The 19,373-nt window shown below is 35.0% G+C and overlaps 1 protein-coding gene and 1 long non-coding RNA gene across 2 annotated transcripts; both read right to left on the bottom strand.

The window, feature by feature from the left end:
- Positions 1-13,126: 13,126 nt before the first annotated feature.
- On the bottom strand, positions 13,127-16,406 carry LOC149558886 (uncharacterized). The gene is made up of 2 exons (XR_016365088.1): positions 16,304-16,406; positions 13,127-13,278 (listed from the first exon to the last, which is right to left on the bottom strand). It is a non-coding gene; the product is annotated as an uncharacterized LOC149558886 (long non-coding RNA).
- A 331-nt stretch (positions 16,407-16,737) lies between these two features.
- Positions 16,738-19,033, bottom strand: LOC149558885 (methylesterase 17-like). The gene is made up of 4 exons (XM_089832904.1): positions 18,729-19,033; positions 18,494-18,634; positions 17,603-17,728; positions 16,738-17,509 (listed from the first exon to the last, which is right to left on the bottom strand). Exons 1-4 carry the CDS (start codon positions 19,017-19,019, stop codon positions 17,234-17,236), a joined length of 834 nt encoding a protein of 277 aa, XP_089689030.1. The 5' UTR covers positions 19,020-19,033; the 3' UTR covers positions 16,738-17,233.
- Positions 19,034-19,373: the final 340 nt, after the last annotated feature.

The raw sequence follows: 19,373 nt of genomic DNA, 5'->3' as shown, positions 1-19,373 counted from the left end.
CTCCAAAAGCACAAAATATCTAAAATATCTAATTGAATAACTAATTTCATGTCTGATCTTTACCCATGGTAAAAAATAAAAATTAGTTTAAAAATGACTTCTAAAAGCCAAGAAAATCCTTTAGAATCAATTTTCTTCACATCCAGACTTGGCCAAGCCTTCATATCTGCCTTTTATCTGATTCTGATGCTTCATGATAAATTCTGCTCATTTTACTGAGAATGCCCCTGAAATTACAAAGCTACTTATATCATGAACTGGTGAATTGTTGTGCAAAATATTGATCCCAAATCTAAAAAATTCAACTTCTCCTGGTTCCAACGGTATATGATAAGGCCTATTTTGGACAAAAAATGCCCCCCTGGTAGCAGTTTAAAAAATAGGCTCCTGGACTATGAACAGGCATTTAAATGAAATTTTTTTAAAATTATATAGTTTGAACTATATAAAAATTCAAAATAATTCAAATTTTTCATTTCAAACTATCATGCATTGATATCTTCTATTTTTCATTTGATGTTTATACTCTCCGCTCACCTTGCCACTTGTTTGCTTTCTATTGGTTATAAATTTTGAAATATTAATTAATTAATATTTTAATATTAATTAATTAATATTATCCTTTAACCCATTTTAATTCCTCCACATTACACTTTACATTCTCATGGGAATGATATATTAATATCCCATTTTCGTACTAGCGAAGCCTCTTCACATCCCCCTTTACGCTCATACGATGGCCTTTGAAACGTAACAATGGGACCCTCAAATTCTTCCTTTACGACCATACGGGATCTTCCAATTCTGATGCACTTTATGCTCATACGAATACACTCATATCATCGGGAGCATTTTAAAATTGTCTCATGCCCATATGTTGGGTGTCAATTTTTGAAGCATCGGGAGCCTTAGAAATTTCAACCTCTACTCTTATGCCACATTGCCATGTGGCACTTTCCTTTATGACCATTTCCTTCATTAAAATTTAGAACACCTTAACATACCACCCATGACGCCCACCACACTTGGGCATTGCCTTCAAACAAGGTGTCTTTCTTTAGACACAATACAATTTGTAATAATTTGCATTTAAACTATGGAAAATGCCCTTCCATGATGAATGTGGGATAAACGAGTTTCAAGTTTTCCTCCTACACTTGCTTTTGAATGCCTTCCTGCATGTGGACTTATTCACTCCATTTTTTAATGGCTTCATTCTTTGATTGAATAGATTCCTCCTCCCATGGCGCTGACTATTAATGGTAGACTATTTTTGGATTTGGGCTTCCCTTTGAGTGTGGAGACAACTTTGGCTTGCATTTTCTTATGGGTGGGAGCTCCTTTTTCTTTAGCTTGGTATTCCTTTAACAAGTATCCCTGTTAATGCTATTGGCAGATTTCCTTTTAAACTTGCCATTTTCTTTTGATGTTGCCTTTATCCTACATTAGTTTTTTTAATCTTATTCTTTGCAAGCCATGGAGTTCTTCTTTGTTTCCAGTGGCTCTCCCTTTGAAGTTAGGTTTCTTTCTATTCCATGCATACATTTTGCAATTGGTGACTTTCAATGCATGGGGCTTTTCAACTTTGAGTCTTCAAACATTCTTATTTGAAGAGAAAACAAAAAAAAACATTAAGCCCCTGCTCCTTATCCTATTCCTTCAACGTGTTTTTCTTATGTCTGCTACTGTTTACCAAGTTCCCCAGATCCTTCAGCCATAAGTCGCATCAAATTATGTGCCACTTTAATGTTTACAAGACCTCCTTCATGCTCAAAAACTTTGTTCATGGTCTGAATGAACCAATGGTTTCCTGGAGCAAAACGTTCAACTAATTCTATGGATTGAGATGCTATTTCCATCTTATAATGTGTGTCAATGATGCTTATCATATAGTTAATGATGCGATCTACAATGACTCCAACATTGCTTGATTTTGTCATCTTATAAAACAAATCAAATATCTTCCCTTTTAGTATATCATTAGCGTCCTCTAAGAAATCGATCAAAGCTAATTGATGCTCTTCTGCGAAGTCAAGGTTGATCTTAATGATTCTACCAAGAGCGTCAATGCCCATATACTTTGAATTGTGGTTGTCACTCTTTAAGGACCTATCAGATCATATTCCATAACTTGCCTCGTAAGCCCCTTTGGCACTCCTTGATTCCATGAACCTTTTGGACAATGTTGGACTCAAAGGAATAGGAACTTGATAAGGAAAAGGTGCATTATCAGTAGGATATTTGATGGTGCTCAAAGGATTCTTATTATAAGCACCATGACTTATAATATTATTACTTTCAGCTCTCTATTTTCCTTTTGCATCAATCAGCATATACATCTCCTAGCATATAATGTGATTCCTTCACTTTCCTTATTTGTTCCTTCAAATAACTAAAGGTTACTTATGCATTGACTTCCTCATAATTGACACGCCATACTTTTATCATAATCCTCACATATCTATTAAATTTGTTGAATTTTAGCCAGGCCCCAAAGTGGGTCCAGCTAAAAAAAAAATTGTTTTCGAACAACTGAAATGTTGAATTGATCTATTGACCTTCTCAGACTGATTGGAATCCAATTTGATCACTAAACCATCAATTAAAACTCCTTTTATCACATATCCGCAAACTGTCAAATTTGCGTCAAGAGCTCCTTTGACTGGCCTTAAAAATTGATCCAAATAGATAACTGGGCTTTGAAATCTGGATATCAATTTTGCATTCTACATTTTTCACCCTGTCAAATCTTGTCTCATGATGAATTCCCAGTCAAAAGATATTCATTGTCAAAGTTGATCTCTTAGAACTTTCTGCAAGAAAACATGTCAGAAAACACTAAACTGGGTTCGAAATCGGCTTTGAAAACTAGGCAAATGGACACTTGGGGAAATGAAAACTAGGGCATTATTATGAATCTATAATTTGGGCTTATGACAAATAACAAGACATAAATGGCGAGCGGTCAAAGTGGGCTACTTGGATTTTACAGACTAGAAGTACTAACAGAAAAGCATTTTTTGCAAATGGAATGGAACTGGAAAAGTGTGCATATGGATTCATCAAGACTTAAAAATTGACACACTTGGAGTATTTTTAGAGGACAACATAGGGGTACAATCCTTTTTATCTATCCAATCATGATTTTTGAGTTATGATGTCCCAAATAGGGGTACCAAACAATCTAAAAATACTGACACTAGTAAAACTTTAGAAATTACATTTGAAATCACATTTGAAAACTAATCAAATGGACTCATCATAAGCCGAAACTTTAAACATAACAAGTCTCTCACATTTTTAATGCAACACAATAGGAATTTCAACATTTTGGTGAACTGGTCAAAATTTATAACATGTCAAATAGGGCTTCCCAAAAATTTGCACAATTACGAAAAAGCATGAAACAGTAACTGACCAACTTTGAGGGATTCAAAACCTAATCAAACAAACTTGAAACGACTTGAAATTTGAAACATAAGTTCTCAAGTATGGACACTAGATATTCCCAAAGTGGAAAATCACAAAACATTTTTGGGTGTGAGATATTTAGATGAAAACATAGCCTCCTGTCGCTATTTAACACTTAGGTGAAAATACAGATTTGACATTTGCTCAAAATAGGACTTCGCCAAATGACTCAGAACAACAATTAATCATGATGGAACATGTGGATAGGCTAAATGGAAGGTGTTATAAATATTAAAGAAATATTAAACACCTCAGGGGCCTCAAAGATATAGCTAGGTACACATGTACTTATGGGCATTTATGGGGTTTGATTTGACTCAAAATTCCAAATAGACACTAAAAAAGGAGAACTCAATTTTGAGCACCAATAGTGGCTCTATCTAGGGATGCATGCCCCTTGCAGGCATGGAAAGATTTCAAATCTCTGGGTAAACGAACAACTTTATTGAAAGCAAAGACAACTACTCCTACTATGTACACATGATGGCCCTGAGCCACCGAACTTCAACAAAAACCTTTACCTCTGTCAAAAACCTAATTCTCATCTAAACTTGTATGAGGTAAAGTGGAAATAGTTCTTCTATCAATTTCACCAATCAGATTAGCATCATGAATCAACTCTCTTGGTAAAACTGAATCTACAACTTCACTTTCATAATGCATATAACAACTAGCTTCATTTTCTACAACTTGTTCATTATGAAAGTACTGATCAACATGCTCAAATATATCAGACTAAAACTGAAAATCCTCTTCATTTAATGACTCATGCATGCTATCAACTTTGAATACGAAGGCTTCATACTCAAATTGGGGAAATGAATCACACATACCTTGAAAATGTGTATCCTCATGCATAACCGGATGATACTCAAATGAACACTCTAAATTGTACTCACATATATCATCAATGTCAAAATTTGAAACTAATCCAGAGTCCTTCAATGATTCTTCACAATCAGCAAATGGATTAGTCATATTAAAACATTCATCATAAAAATCCTTGCAAGGTGCAGACATATTTTCAATAACCGTCTCATCAAACACCTTGTTATCATAATCATATGCAACATCATGATCATACTCACTGTCATATTTGGAAGAAGAACAATCTAATTTCTCACAGCAGTAAGACAAGGTCTCATCATTAAACCCATCCTGAACCAAATCTGAAAGTTTCATGCCTTCTTCAAACACTGGGTTAATAACTCCATGTAGGGATCCTTGTTGAACATCTTGACAAAACATAGGTTGATCGCCATCACAACCTTCATCATATAAGGCATTAGTATATACTTTAAAACCATTACCCATTTTGTCTTCATGGAGACTTTCAGCATGTGAAGAAAAATCAGAACTACATGTAGACTCACTTTCTACTCCATCAACAAAGCATGTAGAATATAAATCAAAGTTACTTTCATTATCTTCATGTAGGTGATTCAAATGTCTTGCAAGAAAATAATCATTTATCTTACCAATAGGTGTTGATACATTAATCTTAGGATCACTCATATACTGATCATCACTGCACTCATTCTCAAGACATACATCTACACAATTAGGTAATCCATCCTTATAAACAATTTCTTTATCCTCATATTGTGTAGACAACTCTTCACAACTTTCAACATCTAGCTGACTTGTATAACTCTGAAATGAAACTTCACTTTCATATTTAGAAATAGAACTCATACCTTTACTGACATAAGAATACTCACTCACGTCATTGCTTTCTTCTTCCTAATTTGCATCTAATTCACATGAAGATGAACATGTACTAGCATTATCTTCTTCTTGACTTGAGCAACCTCTCTCGTCATTGTCTTCACATGAGGCTTCCTCACAATACATTGAATCAGGAACTTCATTATCACTTGACAGATGACTTTCAGCTTCTTCGTACTCATATTGAGATGACTAACTTTCAACATCAAATTTAATAATATTCTCAACATGATGTAATCTATGAATAAGATAATACATTTCTTGCATATCTGCCTGATCAAGTGAATCCATCTTACCATCTATTGCTGAAACATTAGAAATATGTGCACTTTGTTCTTCTGACTGTGACTGAGATAAGTGTAATTCATACTCTCCATCTTGCATTATCTCTCCATGGCATATCAGATCAGCAACATCAAGTTCGTGATTAGAGAAATAACTTCCAGCCTTCTCACTTACATAAGACTGAGATTTAGGTGTAGCATCCTCAAAATTTGAAGCATTAGTTACATCATCATACATATAATTATCATGAGAAGAACTTACTATTGTAACTAAACTTTGATTCATAAAATCAACACAGCACTGAACCCTATCAAAGTCTTAGATACATCCTACTGTTGTAGCATCACGAACATATGTGTCTCTATCTACAATAAACTCATTCTTCTCTACACACACATTCTGATTTGAAATTTCAATCTGATTATACATTACAGTAGGGGTATTGATAAGCTTATTTGGAATTGAAGCATCAACACCATGTTCAAATTTTCTTTCATGACCATTATATTGGCAATCATTCATAGAAAAATGACCTCTAATCAATCTATACTTCATATTATTCTCACTATCCCTAGCGGTCATAAAAAGCCTAATATAATGTCTATGGTTCTTTATCCCTTAGTAGATAATTCATTTTCTTGTCAAATGCATCAAAATACACTGCTAAACACATTTGATCATCAGGTCTATAACTCTCAGGGATTTCATTCAGAACCTTTGCAAATCTAATATTAAATTGAGGAACCAATTCATCATCCTCAATGTGAATCTTCAAGAACTTATCATAAGAATCAGATATGCTTACCCATTCTCCAAATTGCTCCATGAAGGTTGAATGCAACTCACCCCAAGATGAAATAGAACGTGTTGGTAGGAAAGAAAACTAGTCTCTAGCATAAGTTTGAACAAATAACTTCATGTGCACATCCTCATGAGAAATCTCATAGTCACCCATTAAATCACTAAACAATTCAACATGATGACTAGCTGAAACAAGATGATTTCCACTAAACTTAGGCAAACATTTCCTAACATCATTAGGAATGACATTCGGGAAACCATGAATACCATCAAAACATAATGGCATATACCTCTTGGTAGAAATAGGTCTAGAAACTTTACTGACAGGTTGCATACTAGATGAAATGAAACTTGACATTCTTCAAAGATACGAAACTCATTCACCAATAATTTTGATTTGAAATTTGCAGCAGATCTATAATCTTCTACCAAATAATTCTTTTCAAGTACACTTCACAAACTTAAAGACAACAAGCTGAAACTCGATCCAATGAAGTGTATAAAATCTTTTAAACTATTCTCCTCCTATTAGTTGAAGCTCACTTGATGGAGAACACATTTCACAATCAATTTTCATGAAATGAGAAGACATGAAAGTGAAAATACCTCAAGATTTGGATGGCTGAAAGTTCTCTGCCTACCATTTACAACAGCAAACCCAAAATCTTATCAAATCCTTATTGAACCTTTTGAATCAACACACCACAAATCTTGCAACCATTTAAATGTTTCAACCTCTTTAGATCTATTCCTCTCCTGCAACAACTAATCACAATTCATGTATAATACTACACTGGTACAGAGATTAACTTCGAGTCGCCACTCACATTAAGTGATACATGGATTGGATTAAATTTGAACATAACTACAAACTAATTTGAAACAACAATAGATAGAGGAAACCTTCTTCAGATTTATCTTGAATTTGAAACTTCTAAACAAAGTAGAAACATAACCCTTCCACACTATCAGATCCAAACTACACTTCTCTTTTCAAACAAAAATTTCAACAATGAATTTAGATCTACCCAAGAATGTGTTGAAAGCCCTCAACCAAATACACATATAATTAAAATCCACTAGTTGTAGAGATAGAGTGACCACTCACAATTGTGAGAAAAGATTGAAACACAGATTATTACTAATCTAATTCTAAACCAGACTTTCAACATAAAATAAACTTGCAGATCCTCAAATATTTTGAAAAGAGAACAAGATACTAATCAATCCTTTGACTCTGAAACTTATAATAGCATTTGTAGAGACCAAACTGACTAAATATAGACTTATAGTATTCATAAAACACAATTTAAATCCAAGTCTCACAACATATTTTTGTAAAGGGATAAAACTTACTGGAGAACAAATCCTTGCATACAAAACTAAATATGCACAATATATCAGAGATTTCTAGCTCCTTAATTCAGGCATTTAAACCTTTCCCCAGAAGAGTCACCATTTTGTTGGTGTTTGAAAACACTGGAGGGTTTTCAATTATCCCCATGAGAATATGACATATCTAGGGGTAGCTAACTCTCATTTTCAACATGCCATTTCAGACACTGGGCCAACTATAAGGCATGACCCTTCTTCTACTTCAGGCTCTACTAAACCTAGGTGGGTGGACCTCAAATTCAATTGATATCGTACCAGTGCAAAAACATATTCCTGAATCTATTAAGCAAGTGAAAACCACTTATATCTCCTAATAACTCATGAAATGACATTTATCTACAATAGCTAAATATAGATCTATGAATTTCAAAAGCTGAGTGAGGACATTACATTTAGGTCCTTCAACATGAAAGGGTAAAACACATTTGATTAATAATGTTAAATTCAACAAACCCTCATATATGCAACAATAAGACCTAATGATCCTATAACTGATTAGTGCCTTAACCATTGGGCAATTCCATGAATCAAAAATATAAATATGGATATCTAAGAAATATGTGTATCTTCAGATATTTGATCTATCTATTTAACTTGTAAATAGACATCCATGCTCAATTTAAATCTCATTCTTACATGATATCCCCATTAGTAAACTTGCAACCCTGTTGCTTCCCTGAAGCATTTACATAACCTCTTAGGTTATAAGAAACAATGAAATAGCATACAGCCTTAAGGGACTGCAACTACAACCTAAGCTCTATGTCAAAGATTGTAAAACATTAAAAATTAGCCGATAAAGGAGACAGAATTCCACTGAAACTCAACATGTTGTTCTTTGTATTAATTGTCTTGAAACAATACATTCATATGCATGAAATGAAAACATGAAAACACCTAACAGATCTGAACTATCTGTATTAACCTTCCTAATGTTGTTCATACAAGAGAGAATATGCTGAAAGAAATGGTGTCTCAGTATTGGAATGCATCAAGAACTAGATCCAAAACCTTGGTATCTCAGCAATGAACAAATTTTCTCCAAAGACTAGAACCAACTGGTTTCTCGGTGACAAAACTGGAACCCCTACAATAGATTAAAAAAAGAAAGATATTGGAGAAGAATTCATTCCCAGATCTGATCTGAACATGACATATGTCCTCTTGGAAAACCTTCTCAATAGGTTAAAACATCTTTCTGATCTTCTCCCTCAACTTGCATATCAAATCTTCAATCAGTTTTGCCTCCAAAAGCACAAAATATCTGAAATATCTAATTGAATAAGTAACTGATTTCATGTCTGATCTTTACCCATGGTAAAAAATGAAAATCAATTTAAAAATGACTTCTAAAAGCCAAGAAAATCCTTTAGAATCGATTTTCTTCACATCCAGACTTGGCCAAGCCTTCATATCTGCCTTTTATCTAATTCTGATGCTTCATGATAAATTCTACTCATTTTACTGAGAATGCCCCAAAAATTACAAAACTGGTTATAATAGGAACTAGTGAATTGCTATGCAAAAACTAATCCCAAATCTGGAAAATTTAGCTTCTCTCGGTTCCAACGGCATAGGATAAGGCCTATTTTGGACAAAAAATGCCCCCCTAGTAGCAGTTTGAAAAACAGGCTCCTAGATTATGAACATGCATTAAAATAATTTTTTTTTTTAAATGATATATTCTAAACTATATAAAAATTCAAAATAATTCAAATTTTTCATTTCAAATTATCATGCGTTGATATCTTCTATTTTTCATTTGATGTTTATACTCTCCGCTCACCTTGCCACTTGTTTGCTTTCTATTGGTTATAAATTTTGAAATATTAATTAATTAATATTATCCTTTAAACCATTTTAATTCCTCCACATTACACTTTACATTCTCATGGGAATGATATATTAATATCCCATATCTCGTAGTAGTGGAGCCTCTTCACATCCCCCTTTACGCTCATACGATGGCCTTTGAAACATAACAACGAGACCCTCAAATTCTTCCTTTACGACCATATGGGATCTTCCAATTTCAATGCCCTTTACGCTCATACAGGCACACTCGTATCACCAAGAGCATTTTAAAATTGTCTCATGCCCATACGTTGGGCCTTAATTTTTGAAGCATTGGGAGCCTTAGAAACATTGAAAATTAGCTGATAAAGGAGACAAGATTCCACCGAAGCTCAACCTGTTGTTCTTTGTATTAATTTTCTTGAAACAATACATTCATATGCATGAAATGAAAACATGAAAACACCTAACAGATCTGAACTATTTGTATTAACCTTCCTAATGTTGTTCATACAAGAGAGAATATGCTGAAAGAAATGGGGTCTCAGTATTGGAATGCATCAAGAACTAGATCCAAAACCTTGGTATCTCAGCAATGAGAAAATTTTCTCCAAAGATTGGAACCAACTGGTTTCTTGGTGACAAAACTGGAACCCCTACAATAGATTCTGAACTATATAAAAATTCAAAATAATTCAAATTTTTCATTTCAAACTATCATGCGTTGATATCTTCTATTTTTCATTTGATGTTTATACTCTCCGGTCACCTTTCCACTTGTTTGCTTTCTATTGGTTATAAATTTTGAAATATTAATTAATTAATATTATCCTTTAAACCATTTTAATTCCTCCACATTACACTTTATATTCTCATGGGAATGATATATTAATATCCCATATCCTGTAGTAGTGGAGCCTCTTCACATCCCCCTTTATGCTCATACGATGGCCTTTGAAACGTAACAACGAGACCCTCAAATTCTTCCTTTACGACCATATGGGATCTTCCAATTTCAATGCCCGGAGCCTCTTCACATCCCCCTTTATGCTCATACGATGGCCTTTGAAACGTAACAACGAGACCCTCAAATTCTTCCTTTACGACCATATGGGATCTTCCAATTTCAATGCCCTTTACGCTCATACAGGCACACTCGTATCACCAAGAGCATTTTAAAATTGTCTCATGCCCATACGTTGGGCCTTAATTTTTGAAGCATTGGGAACCATTTTAATTCCTCCACATTACACTTTATATTCTCATGGGAATGATATATTAATATCCCATATCCTGTAGTAGTGGAGCCTCTTCACATCCCCCTTTATGCTCATACGATGGCCTTTGAAACGTAACAACGAGACCCTCAAATTCTTCCTTTACGACCATATGGTATCTTCCAATTTTGATGCCCTTTATGCTCATACGGGCGCACTCGTATCACCAAGAGCATTTTAAAATTGTCTCATGCCCATACGCTAGGCCTTAATTTTCGAAGCATCGGGAGCCTTAGAAATTTCAACCTCTACTCTTACACCATGTTGCCATGTGGCACTTTCCTCTGTGACCATTTCCTTCGTTAAAATTTACAACACCTTAACATACCGCCCACGAGGCCCACCACACTTGGGCGTTGCCTTTAAGCAAGGTGTCTTTATTTAGACACAATACAATTTGTAATAATTTGCATTAAAAATATGGAGAATGCCCTCCCATGATGAATGTGGGATAAACAAGTTTCAAGTTTTCCTCCTGCACTTGTATTTGAATGCCTTCCTACATGTCGACGTATTCACTCCATTTTTTGTTGGCTTCGTTCTTTGATTGCATAGATTCCTCCTTCCATGGCACTGACTATTAATGGCAGACTATTTGTGGACGTGGGCTTCCCTTTGAGAGTGGAGACAGCTTTGACTTGTGTTTTCTTATGAGTGGGAGCTCCTTTGTCTTTAGCTTAGCATTCCTTTAACAAGTATCCCTGTTAATGCTATTGGCAGATTTCCTTTTAAACTCGCCATTTTCCATTGATGTCACCTTTATCCTGCGCTTTTTTTTTTAAATCTTGTTCTTTGTAGGCAGTGGAGTTCTTCTTTGTTTCTAGTGGCTCTCCCTTTGAAGTTAGGTTTCTTTCTATTCCATGCATACATTTTACAATTGGCGACTTTCAATGCATGGGGATTTTCAACTTTGAGTCTTCAAATGTACTTTAATAAAAAAGCAAAAGAAAACATTAAGCCCCTGCTCCTTATCCTGTTCCTTCAGCATGTTTTTCTTATGTCTACTGTCATTTACAAAGTTCCCTAGATCCTTTAGCCATAACTCGCATCAAATTATGTGCCACTTTAATGTTTACAAGACCTCCTTCATGCTCAAAACCTTTGTTCGTGGTCTGAATGAACCAATGGTTGCCTAGAGCAAAATGTTTAGCTAATTCTATGGATCGAGATGCTATTTCCATCTTATAATGTGTGTCAATGATGCTTATCATATAGCTAATCATGCGACCTACAATGACTCCAACATTGCTTGATTTTGTCATCTTATAAAACAAATCAAATGTCTTCCATTTTAGTATATAATTAGCGTCCTCTAAGCAATCGATCACGGCTAATTGATGCTCTTCTATGAAGTTAGGGTTGATCTTAATGATTCTACCAAGAGCGTCAATGCCCATATATTTCAAATTGTGGTTGTCACTCTTTAAGGACCTATCAGATCATATTCCGTAACTTGCCTCGTAGGCCCCTTTGGCACTCCTTGATTTCATGAACCTTTTGGACAATGTTGGACTCAAAGGAATAGGAACTTGATAAGGCAAAGGTGCATTATCGGTAGGACATTTGATGGTGTTGAAAGGATCCTTATTATAAGCACCATGACTTATAATATTATTACTTTCAGCTCTCTATTTTCCTTTTGCATCAATTAGCATATACATCTCTTGGCATATAATGTGATTCCTTCACTTTCCTTATTTGTTCCTTCAAATAACTAAAGGTTACTTATGCGTTGACTTCCTCATAATTGACAGGCCATACTTTTATCATAATCCTCATATTTCTATTAAATTTGATGAATTTTAGCCAAGCCCCAAAGTGGGTCCAGCTAAAAAAAATTTCGTTTTCAGACAACTAAAATACTGAATTGATCTGTCGACCTTCTCAGACTGATTGGAATCCAATTCAATCACCGAAACATCAATTAAAACTCCTTTTATTAGATATCTGCAAACTATCAAATTTGTATTAGGAGGTCCTTTGACTGGCCTTAAAAACTAATCCAAACAGATAACTAGGCTTTGAAATCTGGGATATCGATTCTTTATTCTGCATTCTTGCACCCTATCAAATCTCGTCTCATGACGAGTTTCCAATCAAAAGATATTTGCTGTCAAAGTTGATCTCTCAGAACTGCCTACAAGAAAACATGTCAGAAAACACTAAACTGGGTTCGGAATCGGCTTTGAAAACTGGGCAAATGGACACTTGGGGAAATGAAAACTAGGGTTTTGGTTGACTGTCATGAGGAAATTATGAATCTACAATCTAGGCTCATGACAAATAACAAGACGCAAATGGCGAGCGATCAAAGTGGGCTACTTGGATTTCACAGACTAGAAGTACTAATAGAAAAGCAATTTTTGCAAATGGAATGGACCTGGAAAAGTGTGTAAATGGATTCGTCAAGGCTTAAAAATTGACACACTTGGAGTATTTTCAGAGGACAACACAAGGGTACAATCCATTTGATCTAGACAATCACAAGTTTTGAGTTATGACATCTCGAACAGGGGTACCAAACAATCTGCAAATATTGACACCAGTAAAACTTTAGAAATTATGTTTGAAATCGCGTTTGAAAACTAATCAAATGGATTCGCCATAAGCTGAAATTTGAAACATAACAAGTCTCTGATGTTTGTAATGCAATGAAATAGGAATTTCAACATTTTTGTCAATTGGTCAAAATTTATAACATGTCAAACAGGGCTTCCCATAAATTTGCGCAATTACACAAAAGCATGAAACAATAACTGACCAACTTTGAGGGATTCAAAACCTAATCAAACGAACTCAAAACGATTCAAAATTTGAAACATATATTCTTAGGTATAGACACTAGATATTTTCAAAGTGGAAAATCACAAAACATTTTTGGGTGCGAGATATTCAAATGCAAATATAGCCTCCTTTCATTGTTTAACACTTGGTGAAAATGCAGATTTGACATTTGCTCAAAATAGGACTTCGCCAAATGACTCGGAACAACAATTTATCATCATGGAACATGTGGATGGGCTAAATGGAAGGTGTTAGAAACATTAAACACCTTAAGGGCCTCAAAGGTACAGTTGGGTACACATGTATTTATGGGCATTTATGGGGTTTGATTTGACTCAAAATTTCAAATAGACGCTAAAAAATGAGAACTCAATTTTGAGCGCCAATAGACAACATAGTTGTTTGCACTCTAATTAAGCACATGGTGTCTACAACATCTTTTTATGTGACACAACTATGTAAACTTATCCTCTTATCATTGCACTAACTTCTGTGCTCAATGGAGGATAATCCACTCTTGGTGGACACGTGCTTAGTTGTGAGTCTTATCATTTTGCTGACTCCTAGTCATTCTAGAGGCCTTTATATTCAAACACTCCTAGTGTGTATGTACGTTAATTCAATTTCATATTGTTATTCTGATCATACTTTATTGGTCCATATTGTGCTAGTGCTTGAGCTTCTTGATCTTGGGTGATTTTTCCCTAAGGTAAATTCTAATAGACCCACGTCTTTGCTTCTCTTACCATGGGTAGGGTGGACCTTACACAGGATCAGTTCATAGAAACAGTGGAAAGAGCCCCCTCCCCTACGGCGGTGTCCTCCCCAACTAGGGCGATACCTAATGAAAAATAATTTTTAACGCCCCAATTTTGCAAGATAATGGCAAGGACATGGTGGAGGGCAATTCAGGTGGTAAGTTGAAGGATACTATGAAGATCCATAATTTGAAGGTTAAAGAGTTGAGAGAGAGGATGCAAGCCCTGGAGGAGAGGGTTAGACTTTTGTCGAAGTTCACCATCAATGTGACACATGCGGTGACCACTACCGTGCACTTATTGAAGGACAACTACGAGGAGGACTTGACTTATGAAGACTCCAAGATGCTCTTCAATTTCTTGGCAGAAGATTAGGTGAACATCCTTCTCAAAAGGAAGGCTGAGAAAAAGCCCAATCTAGGTTTGCTCCTCTTTGTTTTATGTGTTTGTTGTTTTAAGGACTTAGTCAATTTAAAGACCGGTTTGCCTTTGTTTAAAAACTCCTTTCTTTTAAGTAGTACTGTTTTAGGTTATCTTAGTAGGATGCCTGGTAGATTTTATAATTATGCTCCTTCAAATGATGTTTTTGTTTTGATAAGCATTAGTAGGGGTAATGCTCTGTTTGGATGGTAATCTGCTAGTTGTAGGCCAGTTTATCTTATATAAGGGTCAACCCCCTTATTTTGACTGCTTTTGATTATTCAAAAACATCCCAATCTTCTAGTTCTTATCAACCTAATAAACTATGTACATTCCTCATGTAAAACCCTTAATATTACCATGAAAAAAATAAAATTGTAGTAGTGTTTTGTAGGGCATGAGAAATGGCCATCAAGATTGAAACCCCTCCACTAACTACTAAACAGATTTCCCCATCTATATACAACTTTAAATTACTATCACAAATTTACTATTTTACACATTCTTTTTCTAGAATTTACTGATTTACTTGCAGGCGAACACCAGCAAAAGATCATGGAAATAAAGTAAGTCCGAAAGCCGGGCAATTGGTTTAGTACTAAGAGAAGGAATCGTGAAAAATCACATAAAGCCAACCCTGCCATGACAGCACAAACACTTCACGTGCGTTATTTTGTTCTGGGTAACATTCCTTCAAAAAGAGAGTTGAGGTCTTATCATTGTCAGACAGACTGCTCAAACATAGTTAGTGACCCATTTTGACTCCATCAATCATGAAAACTGTTCATTCTTTTTATGGTAAAGTTCTTAACAATTGCAACAACAATGCACCAACGTCATTACAAATTTACAAGATGACAAGAAAATAGATTAGTTTGATCTAGTTTAAGTTATAATCTCATAATTGGCTGATGAATCTTATCAGTAGCTCCAGAACATTGGATAAAAATAGTAGAATAAAAGAGCCTGAGTATTTCTTTATACAATACAGTTTAAAGTGGTTATTCTGGCATAAATCACCTTTTCTTAAACTTTAACATTCTTAACCATTCTTTCCATTCTTCCGTCAAATCAAATCTTGAAAAATAAACACAGCTTAATCATTCCTCCCCCACCCCCAAATCAAATGCCTGGGAAAGATAAACAATAAGCTTAATCATTTAATTTTCTTCTTGAAGTCAAATGCAATTACAATTAGAAAGAGTTGCTAGTTAGAAGTTTTTCTAAATTTGAACATATATAAATCCCTTCAGCATTTTGATCACATTCTATGACCCATTAGCATTTTAATCACATTCTAAATCCATTTAAAATTGTTAGTTTGAAATATTTCAAAATTAGAAAATGTTTTGTTTAAAATGTTTTTTTCTTTTAAACATTTTCAATCACATTTCATAATCTATAGAGCATGACTAGTTTTTAGTTTAAAATATTGCTTTATGAATGTTCTTAATCATATTCCACAATCAAATGGAAAATCCTAATAATGTCAATGGATCATTCCTTTGGTCCTTGGATCATTCATTTGGCCCTTGTTCTATCGATGAAATTGAATAACTACCAAGAACTCGTACTGAATAAGAAACTTACTCTGACACCATAAAGCATTTGGCCAGAACAATGAATAACCTCCAGATTCCCAGAAGAGGTTTCAGGCTACCTTCGATCCACTAGTATGCTCACACTTGATGCCCTTATAATCTGAACCACTATCAAGAAAAATGCCCTTATCATCTGAGCCACCGTTAAGAAAAATCCTGCTATAAGACAATCAGCTTAGTCATTTTTTCTCTTGAAGTCCAATTTATGGGAAAACATGAACAGTGAGCAACTCCAAAGCATTGCTAGTTAGAAATGTTTCTAAATTTGAGCATGTATAAATCTTTTTAATTAGTTTACCATGTTTCAAAACTGAAGAATGTTTTTTAAAACATTTGCAATCACATTCTATAATCTATCCATTAAGTTTAAATGCTCTTAATCACATTCCACAATCTATCCAGTATCAAGATGAAGAAAGAAAATAGAATGAAAAACATAAAAAAAATTATGTTTAGAATTACTTCTACCACTGAAAATCCTTTTTGCCCTTGCTCTATGATTTCAACTGAGCCTAGCAGAAATCAAGTAGGACATACAGATTTTGGCCAGAACAATGAATACCCAGTCCAGAAGTGGTTTCAAGCTATCTTGAATCCACTAGTGTACTCACTTTTCATGCCCTTATAATCTAAAATCCTAGCACAAAAATCCTAACATAACATTACAAACATGGACTTTTAAAGACTCCTTTCAATTCAAATGCATGACTATCAAAGACTATGCTTCTAAAGACTAAGAGGCTGCTTCTTCCTTATATTTACCATCAGCACAGCCAGCATGTGCTAATGTCTATCAGATATAGACCTAACAATGTTACATACCATCAGTAGTGTGGTATATATATGATTAATACAATATATGAACAAACAGAAATCAGAAATTTTTTGCTTCAATAGAACTAGTTACTAGAGCAATGAATCATGGGAAAAGGTGGGCAATTTGAAGGAGGTGAGTATGGAGTTCCAGAGGTGAAGAGAAGAAAGGGCAGTGATCAGTATCCATGCTCAGGACAATATCAGGAGGCCAAAGTTTGATCATGGCCTCCTGGTTTTCTATTAAAATTACTCTGTCCTGCAATGTTTTCATATAAACTCTTGGAACCTTCATGAATTCCTCTGACTCTTCACAAAATTTAGCTGTCTGGAATGCCAATAATGGTGCTGGTCTTATGAGGATTGAAGCCAGAGCCGCATCCTGAAAAATTAGAGCAAGATATTGAACAACCATCAGTAATTTCACTTAAAAAGACAAGCAAGGAAGTTTTAGAGATGTAGATTTGATTTATACCTCAGGAGGGCTGAATGGGTAGAGGGTTTCTCTTTGGAATTCTGCCCTGATTTTGCAAGTTGTTGGGGGATGCTCTGGACCAAGACCGTAGTGGAATTCACTCACTTTCAACATGTCTGGGACACCCTGCACAAAGAACCTAGGGGTTAATGCTCTTAATTGTAATTAAATAGACATGTAATCGGAAATGAAGCCTTAGCCTCAATTTCTATACATAAAAAGCAGATGCCCCAATTTGCATATCTCAATATGGTTTGTGAAGTAACAAAAGCAAGTAATTTCTCAATACTAATATGGAAAGCTTCAGAACAACAGCATCCTTTCTTAGTATGTACATAATATCACAAACTGACAGATCTTTCATGCCCATTAGCTTGTATGCTTACAACATGTTAAACTCAATTTCTGCAATACACTCAGAGCCATTAGTAGGATTAATAGCAATGTAATGGTATTCACTTTAGCAGACCAATAAAAACTATAAGGGGAATTTCCAACTCAAAGAGCAAAGCTTTTCACAATTTCTATGAAGTACAAATCACCCAACTGAAAAATAACTCCACCAAGAAACATAATTTACATGAAAAGTACAAATAGAGATTACCCAACTGAAATACTCAAACAGCTGCGCCAAGAAACATAGTTTATGAAACTATGCCAAAATTTTTGCAAGATAAATAAAGGTGGGGATCACAATCAGCACAATTGATCATGAGTTGTTTAAACAAAATCCCCATAAATCAATTGAATCACTTGATAACCAAAGAGCCTCTATTTTCTCTATACAAACCAGATAAATATGAATGCTTCCATCCGAGCATGTCTCCTGTAGGATATTGCTTCATGAAATGAATATAATAGACAATTTAAATGTAGGAATGTAGGACAAACCAGCTGAACATCTTCCTCTGAACAAAACCCATCTGGGAGCATTGTTGCAGCAATGTAAACAGCAACTGCAATCTTAGGACCAAACACATGTATTGCATGGCTCAAGCTCAGCCCTCCTGCACTGTGACCAACCAGCACAACCTGAAGAAATACACAAAATTAAAACAACACCCATTTCATCAATTCACCTCATTTAACAAAAAAGATCACTAACAATTTGTTTTCACTCACAAACCTTTTCAGAGTCGGGTAATTGAGATAAAAAATCCATAAGAGGAGCATCATAATCGTCAAAAGACGTGATAGAATCAGGATTGAGAGGGTTAATGCCTGCCCCTGCAAGATCCAAAACAGTCACCTTATGCCCTGAGTTTTGAAGAAGATGAACAATTTTATACCAACACCAAGCTCCATGGCCTGCACCATGTATCAGTACAAAGTGGGATTGGCCATGTTTATTATCATGGCATCCATTTCCATTTTCCATTCTCATTACTCTATCTTGACCCTCAATATCCACTGTCATGCTTTCTTTTTGTTCTCTCTTCCAGTGTCAAGGAATTCTCTTATACTTTAGCCTAACACATGTAAGGAGCAGGCTGTACAATTGCCTCTTCAATTTTACAAATGTCTGCTACAGCTTTACCAGCTGTAATCACAACGAACAAACTTTCCCAGATTTCATAAATCAGCTTCTGTCCTATTGTGGCGTCTCAATGTGGCGGAAGTATATTCTGAAGGATTTAATAACATACTTTGGTATTTTTATATGCTAAATATGCCCTTGAAACACAAAGATTTGCAGGCCTCCTGATTAGGTGGCATATAATAAGGTTGGTTGGGTAGAAGTTTTGTCTATTCTCAAGTACATTTCGTCTCT

The sequence above is a fragment of the Cupressus sempervirens genome, chromosome 5, assembly GCF_028749045.1.
Source record: "Cupressus sempervirens isolate cs-2001-9-10 chromosome 5, ASM2874904v1, whole genome shotgun sequence".
In the NCBI taxonomy this organism is placed as follows: domain Eukaryota; kingdom Viridiplantae; phylum Streptophyta; class Pinopsida; order Cupressales; family Cupressaceae; genus Cupressus; species Cupressus sempervirens.
Note: the sequence above shows the minus strand (reverse complement) of the source record. Positions and strands in the feature narration are given on the sequence as shown.